This window comes from Leopardus geoffroyi, chromosome D3, assembly GCF_018350155.1.
Source record: "Leopardus geoffroyi isolate Oge1 chromosome D3, O.geoffroyi_Oge1_pat1.0, whole genome shotgun sequence".
Taxonomy (NCBI): Eukaryota; Metazoa; Chordata; class Mammalia; order Carnivora; family Felidae; genus Leopardus; species Leopardus geoffroyi.
In genome coordinates this window covers 6,102,128-6,127,459 of record NC_059339.1, presented here as the reverse complement: position 1 = coordinate 6,127,459, position 25,332 = coordinate 6,102,128, and the positions used below count along the sequence as shown (strand labels likewise).

At 51.1% G+C, this 25,332-nt stretch overlaps 1 protein-coding gene across 1 annotated transcript in view; it reads left to right on the top strand.

The window, feature by feature from the left end:
• DNAH10 (dynein axonemal heavy chain 10) overlaps nt 1–25,332 on the top strand; it is a 147,364-nt gene that overhangs the window by 95,204 nt on the left and 26,828 nt on the right. Inside the window, exons 44-56 of the mRNA XM_045459666.1 lie at nt 2,070–2,189; nt 3,209–3,354; nt 4,830–4,982; nt 6,221–6,481; nt 8,505–8,677; nt 9,934–10,027; nt 10,336–10,503; nt 11,038–11,226; nt 14,698–14,869; nt 19,349–19,552; nt 20,200–20,280; nt 23,401–23,598; nt 24,121–24,282. Coding sequence (XP_045315622.1) covers nt 2,070–2,189; nt 3,209–3,354; nt 4,830–4,982; nt 6,221–6,481; nt 8,505–8,677; nt 9,934–10,027; nt 10,336–10,503; nt 11,038–11,226; nt 14,698–14,869; nt 19,349–19,552; nt 20,200–20,280; nt 23,401–23,598; nt 24,121–24,282 — 2,121 coding nt within the window. The remainder of the gene's footprint in view (nt 1–2,069; nt 2,190–3,208; nt 3,355–4,829; nt 4,983–6,220; nt 6,482–8,504; nt 8,678–9,933; nt 10,028–10,335; nt 10,504–11,037; nt 11,227–14,697; nt 14,870–19,348; nt 19,553–20,199; nt 20,281–23,400; nt 23,599–24,120; nt 24,283–25,332) is intronic.

The window sequence follows — 25,332 nt, the reverse complement described above, 5'->3', positions numbered from 1 at the left end:
TTTTTTTAGCGTTTATTTTTTTTTGAGAGAGAGAGACAGAAGACAGACTGTGAGTGGGGGAGGGGCAGAGAGAGAGAGGGGGACACAGAAACCGAAGCAGGCTCCAGGCTCTGAGCTTTCAGCAGAGTCCAACACGGGGCTTGAACCCACCCACCGGGAGATCGTGACTCGAGCCGAAGTTGGACGCTCAGCCAACTGAGCCACCCCGGCATCTCATCTTTGTCTAGTTCTCCATGATATTTGAACATGACTTGGCCGGTCACCATCTTTCTAAGCTGTATCCTATCATCATTACCTGGGGCGTTCTTTGTAAACAGCAAAGTAAAGTGGTCCCAGGGCTTCCTAAGCTCTCCACCCTCCTGCTCAGGTGCCGGCTTCCTTGCTGGGCTCCTCTTGAGCTGTCTCTTCTGTTTCCCTCCTACCAACTCCCTCCCGGCTGCTCTTGGACCTGCTCAGGGGAAACCTTCTACGCCCTTCTAGAGACGTCTCTCCACCTCTTTCCTGTGAAAGCCACGAGTCCTCGAAAGGTTGGCTTCGAGCTCCGTCTTCTCATCCCACTCGCTTCTCAGCCAACAGGCACCCGCCCCCCTTTTAAATCCCGGCTCCCCTGGAAGTGCTTCCGGTGAGCGTGTCCGCTGCTCTCTCCACCGGAGCCCGTGGGCCTCGGCGTCCTCGCCATCCCGACCTTGCCTGGCGTCCGACGTGGCTGACCACTTCCTGCCCTCTTGAAATGTTCCTCCTCTTCCCTGCCGGCCGCTCGTCCGTCTCCTTCCTCTCCTCGGGGTTTGGTCTTCCAGCCTCCTTTCGTGCTTCAAGTCCTCACGGAGCGCTGGCCGCATGCTCACAGCTTCGGCCTGCCAGTCTCCTTCCCTCCTGAGCCTTCTCCTCGTTCCCTAGCTCTGTCCTACTGAAATCTGTCTGTGGGTTGTCTATCATTCATGTATCTACTCGTGTATCTGTTGTCTATCAACCTTCCATCTATCTACCCATCATCTATATCTATCATCTACCCACCTGTTATCTCTCTATCACCTGTCTGTCCACCTTGCACATCGGCCACCCTGTCGTTTCAGCCTGTCGATCTCCACCCCCACATCTCTTGGGAGCTCTCCTGACAGCTCTGCCCTGGGTAAGGTGGGAGCCTCACTGACAGATCTCCCAGTCTCCACTCACCTCCTCCAGATCCATTTTCCACTGCAGTCGTACTGATCTCTGCAGAGGCAGACCTGATCACGTGTCCCACTGGAGACTAATGTCACACGCCCAGGACCGACAGGGCTGGAGAACAAGCCCCTGAAATGGCCTGCCAGGCTCTTCACGCAACAGCCCCGCAGCCCTTGTAGCATGGCCTCATCTGCCCACCGTGTGCACTCCTCACTCCTTTCTGGTCCTCCGGCCGCCCCGCCATGCTCTCTTCTCCATGACAGCCTCCCGGTGGCCCCCAGTTCTCTTGGCTCAGGACTCACGCTTCAGGTCTCAGACTGGATGGCATCTCCTCTGGGACGGCTTCCTCCCCGTGCTGGCTGCAAAATTTGGTATTGCTGGGGCCTCCGGGTGGCAGTCTCTCTGGGAGCAGGTGCACGAGGAACCTTTCTTAGAGCTGAATTTGCGTAGCACCCCTGACGTTCAGGTACAGAGGAGTGTGGGCTGCGGGGCACCTCGAGGTGCCCCGCGTGCCCTGTGGCACCTGGCGCTTCTCCGACCTCTTCCCTGCCCCTCCTGGTCAGACGTCCTCCAGGGCGCCCGCTGCACCTGCGCTTGCCCTGTCGCGGAACGTAGCGCTCCGCGTTGACATTGCCTGTTGACTTGCCTCCATTCCGCCCCCCACCCGGCCGCCAACAACTGTAAGCCTAGGTTCCAGGGTTGTCGGCCACCGAGCTCTCTCGTCCCCAGGGAGGGGGCTCCGCCCAGTGGGTACCTGCCCAGTGGACGGGAGTGTAAGTTCGAAGTACTCAGTTAAGTTGCCGTCCAGGGGGCGGGTAGCATCAGTTCGTCTTATGCATGTCCCGGAGCTGACTCTGTATTTCCGTGTCTACGACTGAAGCGAAATGGACCATTATGTACCACAGGTCACCTCCCAACCATGTATGACTTCCATTTCGATCCTGCACAGAAGAAATGGATACCGTGGAATAAATTAGTTCCTGAATACGTTCACGTCCGCGAGAGGAAATTTATCGACATCCTGGGTGGGTGAGAACCAAACCCCTGTTCTCAGTGTATGGCTCTTGTCCTGTGAGGAAGTGAAAAAGATCCGGGGACCTCCGTGGCCCCCTGAGTCCCACCCAGAGCGTTGGTTCGGAGAAACTGAAAAGATTGAGCCGTGGGCCTCACCAAGAGGGTGGCGTTTCTGATTCTGTTTATGTGCGGCTGGCTCTGAGTGTCTTCAGACATTTGTGGTTCTCAGCTGTCACCTGACAGGTGGGGTGGGGATAGGACAGTCCGCTCTGCCCCCCTCCCCCCCCAAGTCTCCACGGGCCCCCTGCAGCCTGGAGAGCTGGCCGGCTGTGCGAAGGAATGAAGGAAGAAAGCCAGAGGAATGAGCAGGGCAGCGTGTCGTGAAAAGGGCTGCCTCGCGAGGTCGTCCACCACGGACGTTTAATGGGTTGTGCCGTATTTTTTAACGCACCCCTCTGGCTATTTAGAGAACGTCGTGGCAGGATGACTTCCCGAAACAAGGGTCTGGGTTTGGTTCCGATGGAATGAGACCTAGCCATTTCCCCCGGAACCAGTCAGGACTAAAGGCAACCAGTGCAGGAGCAGGCCAGACCTGGTTTCGTGGTTTCGTTCTGTCTTTGGAGGAAGTTGTTGGTCAGGCAACCAAACCCTGCAGATGTGTGACTGACGTAAGCCATGGAGAAACTGAGTTTTTAACATCCTGAGTATACGTCGGAGTCGGACACGAAGAACGGTTTGGGGCTTCTGAATCTGGACCGTAGCAGTGACCGCACCGCTGTAGAAATGTACCAAACGCACCAAAACATACCCTTAAAATGGGTGAATTTTATGGTGTTTAAGCGATGCCTCCGTAGAGCTATTAAAAATAACGACTGGGGCAGTGAGCTTCCAGACGGTACCCGTGTACTCACTTTCAAGGTCACGTCTTGGGGTTTTGCCGACGCTTCGTTCGGAATTCCGTGAAGCTCCAGGTTGCCGTGTGCTCCCCTTTGACGTTTCTGTGATGCCCCCCTCCTCTCGTGTTCCCCAGTTCACACAGTGGATACAACCCGCACTGCCTGGATGCTGGAACAGATGGTCAAGATCAAGCAGCCGGTTCTTTTGGTTGGGGAATCTGGCACCTCTAAGACAGCCACTACCCAGAACTTCCTCAAAAACCTGAACGTGGAGATGAACGTAAGTCGTGGTTGGTATCCTGCTGGGTAACAAATTGCCCCCGCACGTAGCAGCCCAGGGCGACAGACGCTTACTGTCGCACCATTTCTGCGCGTCAGGGATCTGGGCATGGCTTAGCTGGGCGGTTCTCGCTCACGCTCTGTCCTGAGACTGCTGTCCAGCGGTTGGCCGGGGCTGGAGGCCTGATGGGGGGGGCTGGAGGGCCCTCTTCCAAGATGGTGAGCCTCAGTTCCCCACTATGTGGACCTCTCCGGGGGCTGCCGAGTGACCTCTTGATATCGCAGCCTGCTTCTGCCAGAGCGCACGTCCACGACGGAGCAAATCGGATGCCACGCTGCTTTTGGTAACCTAGGAAATCACCTTCCCTCGCTTCGGCCGTGGTCTGTGGGTGACACAGAGACCACCGTGAATCACCTTGGCCTGTGGGAGGGGGCCACGCGGGTGAATGAGTACCTGGAGGGTGAGGGTGGACGGGGGTCATCTTGGAGGCCGGCCGTCTCTTTATCCATCACCTTGCTGTGGTTTTGAAAACACGATCCTAGACCTTTTGAATCAGAAACTCTGAGGATGGGGCCCTTTGAGCCGTTGGGCACAGGCCCTCCAGGTGATTTGGGTGCATAATTAAGAGCGAGAACCACTGACCCACGAACTCTCACCAAGTGCTCTAAGAAGCACAGTGAGGGGTCCTGTGTGCTGGGGGGAGGCTGTCCACCCAGGGGCCCGGGGCCTCCCTCACCTTTCTCTCAGCAATTAATTCCAAAGGTGCTCTCTCTGACCTGTTTATTAAGACATAGCAGGCATGCTAGTAACTTCTGGTTGAATGTTACTCTGTCGTGTGGAAATCGCCTTTGGGGATTTCATCTCCTGTGATAAAATCACCCTATGAAGTAGTCCAAGCAGATGCTATGAAAACTGTCTTACAGATGAGAAAAACGAGGTTCTAAAAGGTTGAACCTCTTTGGGGCGCTTGGGTGGCTCGGTCGGTCGGGCGTCCATCTGACTTTGGCTCAGGTCATGATCTCGTAGTTTGTAGCTTCAAACCCCACATCGGGCTCTGTGCTCTCAGCTCAGAGCCTGGAGCCTGCTTCAGGTTCTGTGTCTCCCTCTCTCTCTCTCTCTCTCTGCCCCTCCCCTGCTTGCCCTCTCTCTCTCAAAAATAAATAAGCATTTAAATAAATAAATATTAAAAAAAACTTTTTAAAGGTTAAACCTCTTTTTGGAGGTCACTTAGCCCGACTGTGCAGAGCTAAGACCCCCTAGTTGACATTGTGCCAGAGGCCCACGTGTGGTGACTGGTCATGCTGGGCCTCACACAACCTGCTAAAGGGGAAGAATGCTGTACCGCCACACACTGGGTTATGGGAAAGTTCAGATGCCGGTGAATTTGCAAAATAGACGGCAGTGCACGGTCCAGCATTTCCCACTGGTACTGTGAAGAGATGACCACCTTCTGGAATGATCTCTCTCTCTCCCAGATTGTGTTAATAGTCAACTTCTCCTCCCGCACCACATCTCTGGATATCCAAAGAAACTTGGAAGCAAATGTTGAGAAGCGAACCAAAGACACATACGGCCCGCCCATGGGAAAGCGCCTCCTGGTGTTCATGGACGACATGAATATGCCAAAGGTGGCGTAAGGTTAAGGAGCAGGGGGCAGTGGGGCCGGGCCGCGTGCGGCGCTTGCGTCGCTGGGTGTGCGCGCGGAGTCCGTGAGTGTGCGAGCACGTGCCTTCGTTCTGCATGATGCCCGCAGGGTGCTGGTTATGGGAGCCAGCTCTGGAGACAGTGTTACTGGAAAGTTCTACTGACACAGCGGGACTCTTCCTTACTGATTGCTTTCCTAGAGGAGTTAGGCAGCAGGCAGCCTCCAGGCTTTTTACAGCATGTATTCGAGTAAGTGGCTTCTCGATGAGCTAGAGCTCAGATGATAGTGTTGTTCTCAGTCCCAGGTACATGGAAAGCATAAGGTCAGACACCTCGCAAGGATTCCTCTGGATTTACCAAGGAAGGGAAACTTTAGCATGCAAGAGTGTGTTTCTGGGGCCGGAGCCTGAGAGTTACGAAGTTTTCTTAGTACTAAAATTTAAATTTATGTATTTTTTTTCCTCTGAAAATCTATCCTCTAGATGGACTGTGTGCAAAGCCAGGATTCATCCACCCATCCATCCATCTCTCCTTCCATCCATCTATCCACCCACCCACCCAGTCTTCTTTCCTTCCTTTCCTTCCTTCCTTCCTTCCTTCCTTCCTTCCTTCCTTCCTTCCTTCCTTCCTTCCTTCCTTCCTTCTTTCCTTCCTTCCTTCCATTTGCCCATCCGTCCATCCACCCATCCATCCACCTACCTTTCTTCCACACATCCACCCACCCACCCACCCATCCATCTGTCCGTCCATCCATCTTCCTTCCATCCGCCAGTCCGTCCATCTATCCATCCATCCACCCACCCACTGACCCACCCATCCATCTGTCCACCCACCCACCCATTCATCCACCTTCCTTCCTTCCACCCATCCACCCATCCATGCACACACCCACATACCCTTTCATCCATCTGTGCCTCCATCCAATTAACGTGTATTTATTGAGCGCCTCCTATGGGTCTGGTGCTGTGCAGTGACGAACAGAACATAAGTAGTCCCTGCCCTCATGGAGCTTACAGTTGAGTGAGGGAGACAGATAAAAAAAAATAATAATTACAAATGAATATATAGCTGCAAACCTTGAGAAGCCCCATGAAACTAAAACCAGAGCGCTCTGAGAGAGTAAGAGGAGAGATGAGAATTAGTTTAGATGGTTAGCAGAGGCATCCCTGAGTTCTGCTTTACGATACTACTGTTATCTCCTTTCTTTAAACACTAAATCAAGGTTGATGAATATGGCACACAGCAGCCGATTGCCTTGCTGAAACTGCTGTTGGAAAAAGGCTACCTGTATGACCGTGGGAAGGAGCTAAACTGCAAAAGCATTCGGGACCTTGGCTTTATTGCTGCGATGGGAAAAGCTGGAGGAGGCCGCAATGAAGTTGATCCGAGATTTATTTCGCTGTTCAATGTCTTCAATGTACCATTTCCTTCAGAGGAGTCTTTGCATTTAATTTATTCCTCCATTCTGAAAGGCCATACCTCGGTAACTTGATTTTAATTAGCAGTCTAGGGGCGCCTGGGTGGCTCAGTTGGTTAAACGTCTGACTTCGGCTCAGGTCACGATCTCACGGTTCATGGGCTCAAGCCCCGTGTCGGGCTCTGTGCTGACAGCTCAGAGCCTGGAGCCTGCTTCGGATTCTGTGCCTCCCTCTCTCTCTCTGCCACTTCCCTGACATCACTCTGTCTCTTTCTCTAAAAAATAAATAAACATTAAAAAAATTTAATTAGCAGTCTGAACTAGAGGGCCTTCTGTTGGGTAGAGTGTTTGCATGGTCCTCTTGGGCATTAGACACAGCAGGCACAAGGCCCACGGTACTTTTAGGGGCACACAAAAATGTTTTCTTTCAAAACTGGGAGAAAAAATATCCAGTCTGGATTATATGCATCTTTATATCAGTGCAGTCATAAAAGATAAAGTACCATATTTTTATGGAGGAAGGGGCCCAGAAGGCAAAAGTGCCTTGGGTCCACGGAGGTCATGATGTGGCCCTGAGTTACATGGGTCACATTGAGCCGCAGCAGTGAATTAACTAGGGGACCAGGACCTGGAGTCAGGCCCCATGCTGCTCCTTGGGCAAGTTCGTTGAGCTCTCCTAGACCCAGTTCTCATCTGGAACGGGGATGACGATGGCAGCCACCTCACCGAGAATGCACGGAAAATGTGCGGCACGGCGTCTAGAACGTAGCAGATGCTCCTTAGATATTAGTTACCGCTCTCCTTAAGTCGATTTAACTTGGCCATCCCACAAATGGAACCCATGCATTTAAATGATGGCCTTCTGCTCCCGGCATTTCCCTCCTAAAGTGAGGTTTGCACAGTCTTCAGGGGCAGGAAAGGTAAAGGTGTGGAGCGGCCAGGTGTGATCACCAGGGACTGTGAGCGCCTGGTGTTTCGTGCCTTACCTTAAGCCATTCGCTTCCAAAACCGTGAGGTCTGCCCTAGTCCGGTCAGACTCCAACGGAGGGCTGGTGTGGGCTTTGGTTTCACGTCACGTTGACTTGTCAGTTAATGAGAAAATCTAGGGAAACAGAGCAAATCAGATGGTGAGTTTCTCTGGCTTTTTCAGTTTTTTTCTTATCTCCTCTTTTTTTTTTTTTAATTTTTTTTAACGTTTATTCAGTTTTGAGACAGAGAGAGACAGAGCATGAATGGGGGAAGGTCAGAGAGAGTGAGACACAGACTCTGAAACAGGCTCCGGGCTCTGAGCTGTCAGCACAGAGCCCGACGCGGGGCTCGAACTCACGAGACTCAGGACCACGAGATCATGACCTGAGCCGAAGTCGGACGCCCAACTGACTGAGCCACCCAGGCGCCCCTCTTATCTCCTCTTTAAAAATTATGATAGGGGTGCCTGGGTGGCTCAGTCGGTTAAGCGTCCGACTTCAGCTCAGGTCACGATCTCGCGGTCCGTGAGTTTGAGCCCCGCGTCGGGCTCTGGGCTGATGGCTCGGAGCCTGGAGCCTGCTTCCGATTCTGTGTCTCCCATCTCTCTCTGCCCCTCCCCCGTTCATGCTCTGTTTGTCTCTGTCTCAAAAATAAATAAACGTTAAAAAAAATTAAAAAAAAATAAAAATTATGATAAAATTCACATAGTGTAGGATTCGTTGTTTTAACCACTTTAAAGTACAGTTTATTGGCATTGAGTACATTCACAATGTTGTACCATCATCACCACCACCTCATTCCAGAATATTTTCATCACCCAAAAGTAGTCCCACTATCCCATCCTTCAGCCCCTGGCAATTGCTAATATGCCTTCTGTCTCTCTGGATTTGCCTCTTTTGGACATTTCATATAAAGGGACTCGTACGCCATGTGGTCTTTTGTGACTGGAGGCTTTCATCTGGCATCATGTTGTCAAGGTGCATCCGTGTGGTGGCACATATCAGTGCTTCACTCCTCGATGTGGCCAAATGACGTGCCATTCGTTGTATGGATAGACTACATTGGCTTATCCATTCATCCATCGATAGACACTTGGGGGGGGTGTCTTTTCAATTTTTAGGTGTTTCATGAAAGCATCATGGCTGTGAGTGACAAGCTGACCTTCTGCACGTTGGCGCTTTACAAAACCATTGTGCAGGACCTGCCTCCCACCCCATCCAAGTTCCATTACATCTTTAATCTTCGGGACCTCTCAAGAATTTTTAATGGTCTTCTCCTCACTGATCCGGGGCGGTGAGTTTGTCTTCTCTCCATACCCGTGTGGCCCATGGGTGTGATGGTGGATTTTCTTTTAAGACAGAGGACTTGTCAATGAAATGGATGAATCAGTGTATCAATTAATCACCCAGTGTCTTTTTGTTTATGTTAAATGAAGAAAAGGGTTAAGGGCTTGGTTAAGGCCAGATGACTTGTAAGCCCTTGACTTGAAGACAGGGGAGCCGTGAAAGACAGATGCGTAGACACGTGATATTTAAGCCCTTGGTGGGAATGCTCTACTGACTGTGTATTCTTTCTTTTTTTTTTTTTTTTTTAACGTTTATTTATTTTTGAGACAGAGAGAGACAGAGCATGAACGGGGGAGGGTCAGAGAGAGAGGGAGACACAGAATCTGAAACAGGCTCCAGGCTCTGAGCCATCAGCCCAGAGCCTGACGCGGGGCTCGAACTCATGGACCGCGAGATCGTGACCTGGCTGAAGTCGGACGCTTAACCGACTGAGCCACCCAGGCGCCCCGACTGTGTATTCTTTCTAAAGTTGCCTTTTGCTAATGCACCTGAATTGTTTGCAGTTGCTAGTTACGTTTTGTGAAAGACCCACAAAATGGAGAAGTAAGCACAAGGGATGGAAAGGATTCAATCTGGGTATAAAACTTTTCTCATTAAAGCTAGACTTCTGTCTCTACGTTAACGTGCGCTTTGTGTAGGTCTGCAAGCAGAGTCCACTTTTGTGGATTCACATTGAGTCCACCAAAAATTGAAAAGTGAGTTAGTTGAGGACTTTCCACATACCCAAACTTGTTCTCAGGTACCCTTGAAGAAGACCAGGAGAAGGCAGCTTCAGGGATTTAAGGGGGGGGGGGGCGGGGAGTAAGGGCTCTTTGCCAGCAACCAGAGAAAGTTCTCGAACTGGGGCCGGATGGAGCTGGTTCTTAAAATACGAAGCTGCCAGTGGCCTTGATGCTGATTTTAAATTCTTATATTCCAGCAAGTAGAAGCCGTGTCAGGTACTCATTTTATGTCACTTACGTCATTTACGGATAACGTTCTTTTTCTTCCCTACGGGAGGATAAATTATAGATGATGATTTTATGGTCTTTACACTTAATTTGTTAGCTTCCATTAAAATTTCATTAACGTGAGGCCAGGGGGGAGAAAGGACTAGAAATGTTGTCCTTTTCCACACCCTGTGTATCCATCTGAAAACAGTAGCATTTAGCCCCTCTCTCTCTAGATGGCTTCACGACTGATTTTGCTCCTTCCATCATGTAGGTTCCAGACGGTGACCCAGATGGTGAGAGTCTGGAGAAACGAGTGTCTGAGGATCTTCCACGACCGATTAATCAATGAAACAGACAAGCAGCTGGTCAGTACATCAAACTATACCAGCAAATTCAAAACTCTAACTACAAAATTCTTCTCTGGGTGAAGTAAACAAGCCTACCCACCCCCCCCCCCCAAGTATTTTTTTAAATATAGTTCACCAATTGGAGAAAAATACACTAACAACAGAAGTTGATGGATAGAGGAGGGTGGATTATGGAGGACCTTGCAACAGAGAAAAGAATCGAATGCAAAGTACTTCAGAGAATCTTAGCATATGTTCTTTTTCTGACAAGTTTTAGCACATATGTGTTGTCGAGTTTGAGTCCTTAAGCGGTCTTCTGTCAAAAGGTACAAGACCACATAGGCAACCTGGTTATGGAACATTTTAACGATGATATGGAGGTGGTGATGAGGGATCCCATCCTGTTTGGAGACTTCCGGATGGCCCTGCAGGAAGAGGAAACACGCATTTATGAAGATATCCAGGATTATGAGGCGGCCAAGGCTTTGTTTCAGGTGTGGATGGGGCTTACCTTCTCCACAGGCTCACTTTTCCTGGGAGTGCTTCTCAGCGGAGCCCAGCACTGGGAAGAATACCCATGCCTATGCCTCGGGGTTCAGAATGAGAGCTTGTGTCTTATCCGGTGGTTGCCACGTCCAGTGGTGCGTGGGGATGACCTGAGGAATGTGTTAAATACCCAGACCCCAGGGTTCACCCCTCTGGGTTTCCATTCGTCCAGCCCAGGGAGGGTCCCAGGGTTCCAATGCACAGCCAGGTTTGGGAACCACTCAGCTCTCTGCTATCCATTTTCGTTTTAATTCATGAACTGAGCCTTGGCTCACTGCTGGCCGATCACAAACCAGCACATAGAAGCCTTCATTGCCAATACTAGATTTAGTCCCATAAACCCAAACAATTTAATTATTTCAACCACTATAGATTATTGGGGGGGGGGGGAAGAATCTCTCCTCCGTTCTTAATTTCTCCCGGACAAAATGAAAAGTCTGTCTCTCAAAATCCAGTGATTTTTTTTTTTTTTTTTAATTCAGGAAATTCTTGAGGAGTATAATGAAAGCAACACCAAGATGAACCTGGTTCTCTTTGATGATGCCCTGGAACACCTAACCCGCGTGCACCGCATCATCCGAATGGACCGCGGCCACGCCCTGCTCGTGGGGGTCGGAGGCTCAGGGAAGCAGTCTCTCTCCAGGCTGGCCGCCTTCACAGCCGGCTACGAGGTGAGTCGACCTCCCCTCCCAGAAATGGTTTATTAAAGCAATTTCGCCCGTTGGTAGTTCATGCAAACGTTGGAAGAGTCGAAAACAGATCAGATGGTAGCATGATGTTTTCATAGACTGTAGAATTGGGTTTTTTCCTTGTTACTATTTTAACCGAATGTCCGAAGAATCTAAGTTTTGTATTGTTTTCAAATGTTTTTTTAAATTTAGTTTTGCGAGAGAGACAGAGACAGAGCGTGAGCATGGGGGGGGCGGGCAGAGAGAGAGGGAGACACAGAATCCGAAGCAGGCTCCAGGCTCTGAGCTGTCAGCACAGAGTCAGACGCAGGGCTTGAACCCACCAACCGTGAGATCATGACCTGAGCCGACGTCAGATGCTTAACCAGCTGAGCCACCCAGGGGCCCCTTGTATTATTTTTAGAATGGACACTATGTCAAATCGAATTTGAAAGTCAAACTTGAGCCAATTTTGTGGTGTGTGGCGTGCACTCCTACGGAGGAGGGATCGGCCCAAACCTCCACGGACCCAGCATTCAGGTCAGCAAGTTGCTGGCTGCTGTGTCGGCACAACCAGCCCACGCGGTTCTGGGCCATTCTTAGAATCTCTTTCAAAAAACAAATCCCCAAACAACAGCTTTATCGAGATATAATTCACAGACTGTACAATTCGGTGCTTTTTGGTATAGTCACAGGTACGTACAACCATCAACGCAGTCTATTTGAGGACATTTTTGTCACCCTCAAAAGACATCCTCTGCCCCTTAGCTATTACCCCTCTATCTTTCTGCCCCTCATCCAGCCCTAAAAAAAAAAATCACTAACGTACTTCCGGTCTCTATAGACATCTCTATCCTGGACTCTCACGTAAACAGAATCATAGAGTACGTGGTCTTTTGTGACAGCTTCTTACACTTCACCGCCTGTTTTCAAGCTTCAGCCGCATAACACTGCCCGGTTCCTTTTTATGGCCAGATCGTGTTCTGTTGTATGGATTGACCACACCCTGTTTATCCATTCACCCGTTAACGGACAGGGGCCCGGTTTCCACCTTTTGGCCGCTGTGAACGGTGCTGCTGTAAACATTCACGTACAAGTTTCTGTGTCCACATGTCCACCTCGGTGTGGAATTGCCGGGTCGTGTGGCAGTTCTGTGGTTGATCATTTGGGAAACTGCCAGATTGTTTCCCAAAGCAACTGCACCATCGTACGGTCCCACCAGCACTGCGTGGGGGTTTCTGTGTCTCCACACCATGCTTAGAAACTTACCGTGAGCTCCTGCCATACCCACTGGCAGTGCCCTTACAGGAGCCTCTCAAAGCGGAGACGTGCAGCATGCAGTGGGGCTTAATTTGGAGCAAGAGTCATCTCCACGATTCACTTGTTTATTTTTGATTTTGTGGCTTGCACTTGAGGTGTCCTATCCAGAAAGTCATTGCCAAGACCCATGCATGACTCTGTGTGTGTGTGTGTGTGTGTGTGTGTGTGTTTTAGAGAGTCTGTGAGTCAGGGAGGGGCAAGGGGGAGAGACAGAGAATAAGCTGGGCAGGGGCAGAGAGAGAGGGGGACAGAGGATCCTAAGCGGGCTCTGTGCTGACAGCAGAGAGCCTGGCGCAGGGCTCAAACTCATGAACCTGAGCTGAATCTAAGGGTCACATGCTTAACCTACTGAGCCACCCACGCGCCTCTGTGAGAACTCTTTGTACAGAAGAGCAGTCATGATTAGTTCGATGGGTCTAGCTTGCAGTATATACTTTTGTTTAAAGTATTTCTAAAAAAAAAAATAAATAAATTTGGTTGATTTACCTTCCAGATCCGATAAAATACGTGATCCAGATGTAACCGTTTTTATAGTTTTTGTACATTTTCCTAGACAAGTTGATTTCTTCCGTTGATCGGTCCTGGTAAATCTGACGTACTGTCCTCTGAGGTAGTGTTGTGCATCCTGGCCTGGCCTGGCCTCGAGGAACGGCAGAGAGGATGTCCGAGGGACAGAGGAGAAGGGTGAACGTGTGCTGGGCTGTTACTGTGCCCTTGGAATTGGGGGGGGGAGGTTGGGGAGTGGGGTCATAGCGAGCTGTTCATGCCCAAGTGGTGTTAGGAACTGTTGAGGGCGGGGCGCCTGGGTGGCTCATTTGTTGACCTCTGACTCTTGATTTCGGCTCAGGTCATGATCTCACGGTTCGTGAGTTCGAGCCTCTCGTCAGGCTCTGTGCTGACAGCACGGAGCCTGCTTTGGATTCTCTGTCTCCTTCTCTCTTTGTCCCTCCCCCACTCTCTCTCTCTCTCTCTCTCTCTCTCTGTCAGAATAAATAAACTTAAAAAAAAAAAAAAGGAACTGTTGAGGGCAAGGGGGAAGCTAACTCAGGGAGGATCCCTGGGGTCTGCACGTATCAGACGGAACCGGAGGCCACACGTATTTGGCTGAAAGTCATCCATGTTGCCGTGTGTGTGTGTGTGTGTGTGTGTGTGTGTGTGTGTGCGTGTGTGTGTGTACCGAGTGCCCTGTGTGAATGTGCCTTTGCAGGCCCGCGTGAGTGGGCAGAGCGTGCACGTGACCCCGTGTGTGTGCGTATATCGGGGCTGAGGGGTGGCAGCGCACGAGGGATGTTCTAGTCGCTGTAAACCCCCGAGCTCTTTCAGAACTGACAGTTGGCTGTTTGCAGTTCAACTTCCCGGCCTCTGAGCCGACGGAAACGAACGGAGAGGGTGTGTTCTCATTTGCATTTGTGTCCATTTGGAAAACATGTAATAAGATTTTAAAATTTTCGGGATCGAAACCGGCTTCCTACTTACTTTCTCTACACATCTTCCCACGATCTAATTTTCGATGAACTCGCAGCCGGGCCTGTACCCACACGTGATGGTTGTGCTTGTGTGGGTTCCGTTTTCCTTTCTCCCCGCTCTGTGACTCCAATGACTCGTGTGTTTTTTTTTTTTAACATTTTTAAATTTTATTTTGAGAGAGAGAGAGAGAGAGAAAGAGAAAGTACAAGCACAAGCTGGGGAGGGGCACACAGGGAGAGAGAGAATCCCAAACAGGCTCCAAGCTGTCAGCACAGAGCCCGACGCCAGGCTCGAACTCACGAACCATGAGATCGTGACCCGAACTGAAGTCGGATGCCGACGAGAGCCACCCAGGTGCCCCTCCAATGACTCATTTAGCGAATGAAGGTGTCCTTTTCCTCTCCATACTCATGTGGTCCCCTCTGCACAGACCTGCGTTCCCTGTCACGCTCTACACTCTGTCACACTCTGCACGTGTGCGCGCTCGTTTGCACAAAGGACTGTCAGAGTTTTCTTCGTCCCGCGTTTCTCACTCAGCACTGTTTGTGAAAATGACCCGGGGCGTCTGGCTCTGCTGTCACTCGTCCCCCGCAGACGGCTGCACGGCCTGAGCCTCTCCCCCTGCCGTTGGCCTGTGACCCTCACGCGGGCCGGTCGTCTCACGGATGCCGTGCTCCGTGTCGGCAGGTGTTTGAGATCCTCCTGAGCCGAGGCTACTCGGAGAACAGTTTCCGGGAAGATCTGAAGAACCTTTATCTCAAACTTGGGACCGAGAACAAAAGGATGATCTTCCTGTTCACGGACGCCCACGTGGCCGAGGAGGGCTTCCTGGAGCTCATCAACAACATGCTGACGTCAGGTACGCGGGCCATGCTGGCCGGATACCCGGCCAGGAGGAGGGGCTGCTCGGCGCGGGCCTGGTGGGGCCCTCAGAGATCAGAGGTCGTCCTCGGGCAATGATGAGGTCTAGGCTTGTTCCCAAAGGTCCCTCTGGCTGCCCTGAGGGTCTAGACAACAGGAAGGCGAGAGCGGGAGAGGGTGGCTGGTTTGGAGCTGCCGCTGGGGTGTGCAGGCGACAGATGACCTGGGTCTGGACGGGGCCGGGGGGTGGGGACGGCGGTGCTGTGGGAATGGAGGGAAGCGGGAGGATTCACGAGGTACGGGTCGGATGAGGGCGAGTGAGGGCGAGTGCACCCAGGGTGCCTCCGGGTTTCAGGCTGGAGCCTGTGGTGAGCGGTTCCATTGCTAGGAGGGGGAGGACCGGCCGCTAGGGGTGCGTGGAGATGGCTACGCTTACAAAAAATCCAAACTGGATGTCGGATGGTGTTTGCTAGAGAGAGTTTGCTAGAGCCTTGGTAACAAAGTACCACAAAATGGGTGGTTGGAAACCACAAACATTTGGGGCGCCTGGCTAGCTCAGAAGAGTGGGTGACTCTTGATCTCAGGGTCACTTGAGCCCCCACGTTGAGGGCTGAGTCCCACGTTGGGTGCAGAGATGACTTAAAAATATTGGGGGCACCTGGGTGGCTCCGTCGGTTAAGCATCCGACTCTTGATTTTGGCTCAGATCATGATCTCCTAGTTCGTGGGTTCAAGCCCCACAAACCGGGCTCTGCGCTGGGAAGTTCAGAGCCTGCTTGGGATTCTCTCTCCCTCCCTCTCTCCCTCCCTCTCCCCTACTTGCTCTCTCTCTCTCAAAATAAGTAAATAAGTAAACTTAAAAAAAAATCTAAAACCACAAACATTTAGTGTATCACAGTGTGGAGGTCCCCCCTCAAGGCACCTGCTGGGGTGGTTCCTTCTGGGGCTCTGAGGGAGAATCTGTTCCAGGCCCGTCTCCGGCTTCTGCTGGTTTGCCGCTAATTCCCGGGCTCGTGGGCGCGTCTCCCCAGCTCCGCTTTCCCACTCACATGGTGTTCTCCGTGCGTGCGTGTGTCTGTCTCTGATCCAAACTTCCCCTTTTTATAAGGACACCAGTTGTACTGGGTTAAGACCTACCTTATGTTTTGTTTTATTTTTTTATTTTATTATCAGGTTAGTTAACATACAGAGCAGTCTTGGCTTCAGGAGTAGAACCCACTGATTCATCACTTCCGTACAACACCCAGTGCTCATCCCAGAAGGTGCCCTCCTCAGTGCCCATCACCCATTTCGCCCATTCCCCACCCCCCACCTCCTTTCCAGCCACTCTGTTTGGTCTCAGTATTTAAGAGTCTTTTATGGTTTGTCTCCCTGTTTTTATCTTACTTTTCCTTCCCTTCCACTATGTTCGTCTGTTTTGCTTCTCAAATGCCACATAGGAGTAAAATCATATGATATTTGCCCTTCTCTGATTGACTTATTTCACTGAACATAATACCCTCTAGTTCCATCCACGTTGTTACAGATGGCAAGATTTCATTCTTTCTGATCGCTGAGTAATATTCCATTGTATATATTATACATTCATCAGTCGATGGACATTTGGGCTCTTTCTATCATTTGGCTATTGTTGATAGCACTGCTATAAATATTGGGGTGCATCTGCCCCTTTGAATCAGCATTTTTTGTAGCTTTTGGATAAATACCTAGTAGTGTAATTGCTGGGTCATGGGATAATTCTATTTTTAATTTTTTGAGGAACCTCTGTACTCTTTTCCAGAATGGCTGTGCCAGTTTGCATTTTAATGACCTCATTTTAACTTCATGACTTCTATAAAGACCCTGTTTCCAAGTAAGGTCACATTCTGAGGTCCCGGGGGCTTCAACATATCTTTTGTGGAGGAGCACCATTCGATCTGTAGCAGATCGGCAGTTGGATGTACGGGTCTGGCTCTCAGATGTGGTTCCTAAAGCTTTGGAAATGGATGGGACCATCTGCGGGGAGAGTGTGAGACATCAGGGGAGCCCGGGGCTGAGTTCAGGGAGAAGAGGAGTGAGCCGGAGGCTGAGGTGGTAGGAGGGGAACCGGAAGTGAATTCCTCTTTATCTCTTGCAGTATACATAGCTGTGATTTAATCACGGCAGAAGGACACAAAGCACCATCAGCAAAGGGGGAGAGGCGCATGGGACGAAGTCTGGGGAGTCAGGCGAGGCTTCCAGAGCCCTCTTCCAGGGCGGTCACGTAGGATACGTTTAACGCCTCCAGCATCTGATTGTGACGACACACATGAAGTGTCATCTCCCAGGGAAGCCGTTCGGGACTCAGCGCCGAGGGTGTTTACTGGGGGCTGGTCACGTAGGCACCTGCTGCCTGGCACCTACTGAAAATTCTAGATTTCCAGGGGGAAAGCAGGTGGTCAGCAGGAGCCACACTGTTTGCACAGGCAGTTCACGCCTCATGAGCTACTCTGATCCCTGAATGGGAGTGGGAACCCTCCCAAAGTCCGTGTTCCCAGACACGGGCCAGGGGCCAACCCTGTAAGCAAGCCTTAGTGAGGAGAGCAGCCCCAGGCCTGCCACGTCATCTTTGTTCCATATGGGAACCCAACAGATAGTTCATAAAAATGTAGGATACTGATTCGAAATGGTACAGATACAGTCGGAAAAAGTCCAACTTGCCAGAGTCTGGCTGCTTTCCTGCCCCGGGAGGGCTGTCTCTGCATCTCCCCATCGATTTAGTTATTCCAGAATTCCCATCAGACCGAAACCCTGGAGTGCATCAGATGCCTGACCCCTCCCACATTTTGTCATGCTTTCTTTTTTGTCCCTGGAGCCCGTCCCTTACCTTGCGCTCCCTTTGCCGGCCACCAGAGCCAGACCCTCATCGTGTCTGACTGTGAGTCTTCACACGTATCTCTGTATCGATCTTCCTGCTTCCTAACACACCACCTTCTGTGCACGTCACCAGCTCGGGGTCTCCGCGGACTGACTTCTGTTTCCGCAGCCTGAGTTCCTCTCCCTCCTTATTTTCCATCCTGCCTCTGCATCTTGCTCAGGCCCTTCTTCCCGCGTGCTGCACTCTCTTTCTCCCTCTCTTTATCAGCCTCCATGGTTGCAAGCGATGGAAACTCAACTCCAGTTGGCTTATGTGAAATTAGAGGGAGGTGAAGTCAGGATTGATTCACAAAACTGAAAAAGTCCGGGGCACGTTTGGATTCAAGTGCTCAAGAGAGAGCATTCCGAATGGGTCTCCCCCACCCACCACCCACCCCTGTCTTGGCTTTACCGTTTTTCTCTTTTATTTGCATTTTTGGATTTTCCCAAAGTAATTAAACAAACAGCACCAGATGCCCGAGGCTCACATCCTCCTTGGCTTAGCCTGGGCCAATGAGATTCCTTCCCAGATGTTTGTGGTCCAAGGGCTCGGCAGGGCTGTCATTGGCTGGCTCAGATCACGTGCCCCATCCCTGAGCCAATCACTTTGGCCGGTTGACACAGGGCTCTGATTGGGCAGGCCACCCAAACCGCTCGCAGGCGTAGAATGATTGTGAAGTGATTCTCCCAAGGAAAAGAGAGACCTTTGGCCAGGAAGTGGGGACGGGCGGGGACAGAGGGACTCCACTTTGCAGTCTAAAGTGTCAAGTGCCAAACTTCCTCCAAATTCTAGCTCCGGGGCCACGCAGGGTCTCCCTTCCCTAAGAAGCCTCCTTCACTGGTGGCAGCTTCGCACCTCCTGAATACCTGGGCCACCTACAGTCCCCGCTACTCACATGGCATTCAGCACATGCTTCCTTGGGTCGGCATCAGACTTTGCACACATGGGTTGCAGACTCGTGAGAATGGGTGTAAGCGCCAGCCCTGTCCTTTTCTGTATCTGTAAACCCCACTGCAGGGCTGGGGTGTATTTTCTGTGAAGACCGAGAGGGCTCCTGTGGGTCTCATTTAATAGCACCCCAAATGGGCAAGGCTACTTATTTTCCGAAGCCCTTACACTTTGCAGCAGAGTTTTTCATCCTGGGCCCTAATGACATCAGGGGCAGGGTAGTTTTTAGTTGTGGGGCTGTCCTGGGCATTACAGGCTGGTTGGCTGTGTCCCTGGCTTGTACCTACTAGATGCCATCAGCACCCCAGCCCCACACACACATAAGCCGGGGCACCCAAAAACGTCTCCAGACATTGCCAGATGTCTCTTGGGGGCACAGTTGTCCCTGGTTGAGTACGCTCACGATAACCCTCCCAGGTAAGCAGGAGACGTTCGTTCCTTCCACTTCAATGAGGAGACTGAGGCTCAGAGGGGTTTATACACGGGGTGTGAGTCTTGGGCCTCAGAATCAGGACACAAGCCCTGCTCCTTGGCCTTGGCATCTACGGCTCTTCCAGTGATGCTGTGCTCCTTCCATTTAAGTGCCTAGAGGGATGATACCGCCCCCTCCCCGCCCCTCCGAGGCTGAAAAACTCATTGTGTCTTTGTTCTCTAGGGATCGTACCCGCGCTTTTCCCAGAAGAGGAAAAGGAGTCTATCCTCAGTCAGATTGGACAAGAAGCTCTGAAGCAAGGGACGAGCCCGGCCAAGGAATCCGTGTGGCAGTACTTTGTGAACAAGAGCGCAAACAACCTGCACATTGTCCTGGGCATGTCGCCGGTGGGGGACACCCTGAGGACGCGGTGCAGAAATTTCCCAGGTGCCCCTGAGCTGAGCCTGCAAATCGGTTTTTCCCCTTCGGCAGGGCATTCCCAGCAAAGTGAAACAGGAGATGGTCACTGGGCGGAAATTCGGGCCCTGCAGGGTAGGGTGAGACCCGCTCTGCCCCTCACCATGGCCGGCGGGCTCTCGTGCTGCCCACGGTGGACAGTGCCCTCCAACGACGAGGAGATGCTCACAGGCCCAGGTGCACGGCCCGAAGCGAGCTCCCTGCTCTCTTCCATTTGAACCGTTCTGCCAGCCTCGTGGAAGGTGCAATACCTGGGCCTCTAGAGCAGAGGTTCTGAGTTGGGGGGTGATTTCCGGCCCCATCCCGGGGCCATTTGTCGACGCCTGGAGACAGTTTGGGTTGTCACATCGGGTGGGTGGGGGAGTGTACTACTGACATCTAGTTGACAGAGGCCAGGGTTTTGCCCAACTTTCTATGCTGCACAGACAGCCCCGCGATAGAGGGTCATCCAGCCCAAATGTCAGCCGCGCTGCGATTGAGAAACCCTGCTTTGGGCGAATTACTCTTGGGTGCGTCCAGCTCCTTCTCCAGCGTGCCGGGTGCTGAAGGCCGTGTCGACGTCCGTGATCATCTCAAGGTTGCAGGCTGACCATCTCTTTTCGTCTCTTCTTTTCAAGGTCTTGTAAATAACACCGGTATCGACTGGTTCATGCCCTGGCCCCCTCAAGCCCTGCATGCAGTCGCTAAGTCATTTCTAGGTACGTGACAGCTACTGTGGGGCCCCGTTAATGATGTAACAAAATAACGTAATGCTTTTCTGACTTTGAATTTTGGTCCGGGAGCTCCCTTCATCGTTAACCCCCCCCCGGCCACGAATGGTTTTTAAGTTTGTCCGTGTGTTTCTGGTTTATATTGTGTTTTAAGCTAAAGAGATTGCAGGGGACTTACAAGGATAACTTAGGAGACAATTGATCAGGTATCATCCAAAGCAGGCGTTGGTACACCATGGCCTTTGGGCCAAATGTGGCCCGTGGCTCGTTTTGGTAAATAAAGTGTGATTGGGACACTGACTCATTGGTCAATGACCATGGTGTCTATGGCTGTTTTTAGGCCACAATTGCAAGGTTGAATAATTACAGGAGAGACCATACGGCCCATGAAGCCTGAATATTTACTGTTTAGCTCTTTACAGAAAAAGTATACCGTTTCCTGACCCAAAAGATACCTGAAGGACCTTTTAGAGGACTGATTATCAATCCATGCTGGATTTGCTGTATAGTTTCAAGCACCTAAGCCCTTGATTATTCATTTTAATCTTCAACATAAGAAAGCAAGTCAGTTCGTCTTCAGGGAAAAATCTTTTTATCTGGACCTAACTTGAGCAGATTCATGCCAAAAGACACTGGGTGACCCCGTAAATAGCTTCCACCTTTTAAATATGTATTCAGTAAATAAATAACTTGTCCCGTTATGCAGGGAGAGCTCGTGTTTTTAATCAAAATGTACTTTCATGGGGAAAGGGGCTAAGAGAATGGCTCTGTCCTGCTGATGCGGCTCAGGGATCAGCAAGCTTTTTCTGGAAAGGACCCCATGGTAAATATTTTCAGCTTTGTGGGCCATACAGTGTCTATTGCAGCTACTCAGCTCTGCCATCGTATCGCGAAAGCAGTCGTCGACAATATGTAAGTGACCGGGTGTAGCCGTGTTCCGATAAAACTTTGTTTACAAAAACAGGTGGTGGGCCGGGCTTGTCCCGCGTGGTTTGCCAACCCCCGTATCCACGCGTCTTAGCTTCCAAAGACGTGCTAGCCACCTCCCTGTGTTAGCGCTTAGTTGTGCTCTCAGCCTTCAGTGCTTCCGCGTCATAACACCGCGTGGAATTTGCTGAGAATTTTTTTCTTGGAATAGATTGCCCGGCGTTGGGATAACTGTGCCCCAAAGTATGGATATGGGTGAGGCAGTTTTTCACGCATGCTGGAAATAGGCCTGTGGGCTGTGGTGTGCTGCTCCCCCCCCCCCGGTGTGATTTAAGATCACATCTGCAGCCTCTGGCTGAATGATTACTTTGGGTCAATCTTGTCTTCCTTCATTTTAATTGAAGACACATTCTGCTTTGAGGGGAGTGTGTTTCGCCATCTGTTAGATAAACCGAGATAAACCAAGATCAGCACCAGAAGAGAGGATTGACTGTTTCGACAGACTTAAAGGAAGACCCTCCTTGTGGCCACTCTGTGCTGGGCGCAAGGGATAGAGCCAGAGACACTGGATGCATTTCCTTCCTGAAATTCCAAGCCCCTCCCCGGACAGTGTCATAGCCATCCAAGGGACAGAGCTCCCTACCCACAGGGGAAGAGAAACTGCCACAGCACAGATTGGTCCTGTGGTCCAGAAAAGCCACCAACCAAGTGATAGCTACTCTTTCGCTTTCCTTTTCTATTAAACATTTTTATATCAGGGCACTAGGGTGGCTCAGTCAGTTAAGCATCTGACTCTTGATTTCGGCTCAGGTCGTGATCTCACAGTTCGGGAGATCGAGCCCCGAGTCGGGCTCCGTGCTGACAGTGTAGAGCCTGCTTGGGATTCATTCTCTCTCTCTCTCTCTCTCTCTCTCTCTCTCACTCTCTCTCTCTCTCTCTTTCTCTCTCTCTCTCTCTCTCTCCCCCTCCCTCCCTCCCTCCCCTCCGCCATCCCTCAAAATAAATAAATGAACTTAAAAAAACATTTAAAAACGTATTTTTATCTCATTTTTTTCAGTAAAACATCTATAACATAAAATTTGCCATTTTAACCATTTTTTTTATTTATTTATTTTATTTATTTATTTATTTTTTTTTTTTTTTAATTTTTTTTTTTCAACGTTTATTTATTTTTGGGACAGAGAGAGACAGAGCATGAACGGGGGAGGGGCAGAGAGAGAGGGAGACACAGAATCGGAAACAGGCTCCAGGCTCTGAGCCATCAGCCCAGAGCCCGACGCGGGGCTCGAACTCACGGACCGCGAGATCGTGACCTGGCTGAAGTCGGACGCTTAACCGACTGCGCCACCCAGGCGCCCCTTAACCATTTTTTTAAAGAAGATTTTAATGTTTATTTATTTCAGAGAGAGAGAGAGACAGAGTGTGAACAGGGATCAGGCAGAAAGAGAGGGAGACACAGAATCTGAAGCAGGCTCCAGCCTGCTGAGCTGTCAGCACAGAGCCCGACGTGGGGCTTGAGCTCACGAACTATGAGATCATGACCTGAGCCGAAATCGGACGCTTAACCGACTGAGCCACCCAGGTGCCCCGCCATTTTAACCATTTTTAGGAGTAGAGTCAGTGGCCTGAAGAACATTCACACTGTTGCGCAGCTGTCAGCATCCATCTCCAGATCTCTTTTCATCTTGTAAAACTGAAACTGTCCCCATAAAACACGAACTTCCTGTTCCCCCAGCCCCTGGTAACCCCCGTTCTACTTTCTGTCTCTGAATCTGGCTGTTCTTGACACTTCGTATGAAGTCGAATCACGGAACGTTTGTCCTTTTGTGTCTGGCTTCTTTCTTGTACTCAGCATGTGGTTGAGGCTCATCCACGTCGTATCGTGTGTCAGGATTTCCTTTCTTTTTACGACCGGGTAATCTTCCGTTGCGTGGATGGACCGTATTCTGTTTATCCATTTGTCTGTTGATGGACATGTGGGTTGCTTCCACGTTTGGCTGTTGTGAATAGTGTGGCTGTGAACATTGGCCTACATGAATCTCCTTGGGTCCATTTTTCAGGTCTTTCTGGGCACATGCCTCAGAGCGGAATTGCTGAGTCACAGGGAATTCTATGTTTAGCTGCGGGAAACTCCTCTTTTCCGTGTGTAAGAGGCATTTTTTTCTGTTCCTTTCTCTTCAGGGACTAATCCGATGATCCCAGTGGAAAACATAGATGGTGTGGTAGAGCATGTTGTCTTGGTCCACGAGTCCGTGGGTGAATTCAGCAAACGATTTCTACAGCAACTGAGGCGTAGCAACTATGTAACTCCCAAAAATTACCTTGATTTTATTAACACGTATTCAAAGTTACTGGACGAGAAAACTCAGTGTAACATAGGTAAGACTTGGGAGCGGGGCGGTGAACACGTAAGGATCCAACTGATGACCTTTTCTTTGAGCAGGTGTTTCTTAGCAAGACGGGGAATAATCAGGATGGAGGTGAAGTGTAGCACGCTCCGCATCTTTCATCTCAGAGTGATTCTTGTGGGTGGGCAGGGGCTGTCACGCTCTTACTTTTATTCATCCGTGTTGGGTCATGCGTTTTGTAGCTCTCCACTTTCCCTGCTTGGAGATACAGTCTGATGGCAGCAACGTGCTCTGTTGGAAAGTGCTCTTGAAAATGCTGTGGCTCTAGCTGTTGGCCAGAGGAAGCGCTGTTTTCAGAAATACATTCGTTTTGGCCGATGCTGTCTCAGCATGGCAGTGGAGGTGATGTTGGCATCTCCTGGAGATTTTTTTTTTTTTTTCCTCGGTTGAGCCCAAGTTGGACGAATCACAGTGAGGCCGCTGGCACGCTTCCCCGGGCGTACTGGCAACGGTGCTCACTTTGGTGATGGGTACGGGTCCTCTCTTTCCTCAGCCCAGTGCAAGCGTCTGGAGGGGGGGCTGGACAAGCTGAAGGAGGCCACCATCCAGCTGGATGAGCTGAACCAGAAGCTGGCCGAGCAGAAGGTCGTACTGGCGGAGAAGTCGGCCGCCTGCGAGGCCCTGTTGGAGGAGATTGCCACCAACACGGCCATAGGTGTGTGTGGGGCCAGCTCTGGGGGCAGGGAGCCCCCAGATGGGGCGGGGCTCCACGGGGGGACATTCCTGAGAAGCCACTTGGAAGGCCGCTGTTTTCCTCCTGAGCACGATACACATTCCCGCACGTGGACTTCGTGGGCCGCTCCCGCCGGTTGCCCGCCACACCGAGCTCGCCTGCGGTTATTCCAGCCCCTTCCCACGCGGCCCAGCCCCGGTCCCATCTCCCCTGAGACCCTTCCCCTGCCGACCCCTCTTCTTGGCCCCCTGACTGTTGTGATGGTTCCCGCTCTGCTTTTCGGTTCTGACGGCTTCACAGCTGTGACCTTGCTCCCTTCTTCCCATGCACTTGTCTTCCTGCCGCTCTCTCTTGGGGCCGGGATCCTTCATGGCGTCAGGGCCCACACGCGCTTTGCGCTCTGTAGACGCTCGGCCCACGCTTGCTTCTTGACCGTGAAGACGAATCCCGAGAGAACGCCTCATTGGAAAATATTAGGGCATCCGGCCAACGTTCAGTATGTTTATTGAACACCCACCGTATCGGTTCCCTAGGGCCATCTGGTGAAGCAAAGTCAGCATAGATTTTCGCAGGGCCGCAGGGCACACAGGATTGTGATACACCAAGGTGGTGACGAGCGTGGCTGTGATGCTCAGGTCCTTGTGCTCTGGTCCCAGCTGGGTGCTCTCAGACAGGTGACAGTGTATTTGTTTCCTAGAGCTGCCCTAACGAATGGCCACACCTGGGGGGGGGGGGGTGCGCTTCAAACAACACTTGACTCTCTTACGGTTTTGGAGGCCAGATTTGCAGATCGGCAGGACCAGGCCTCCTTCCTCCTTGCTTCTACCAGCTTCCGGTGGTTTGCTGGCAGTCCTTGGCTTTTAGGTTTATCTCAGTGCACATTATGTCCTTCCCTCTGTGTTTCTGAGTCTTCCCATGGTCTTCTTATAAGGATACAAGCCATTGGATTTAGGGACCACCCTAACCCAGTATGACCTCATGTGAACTAGGATCTACAAAGACCCTCTTTCCCAATAAGGTCACATTCTGAGG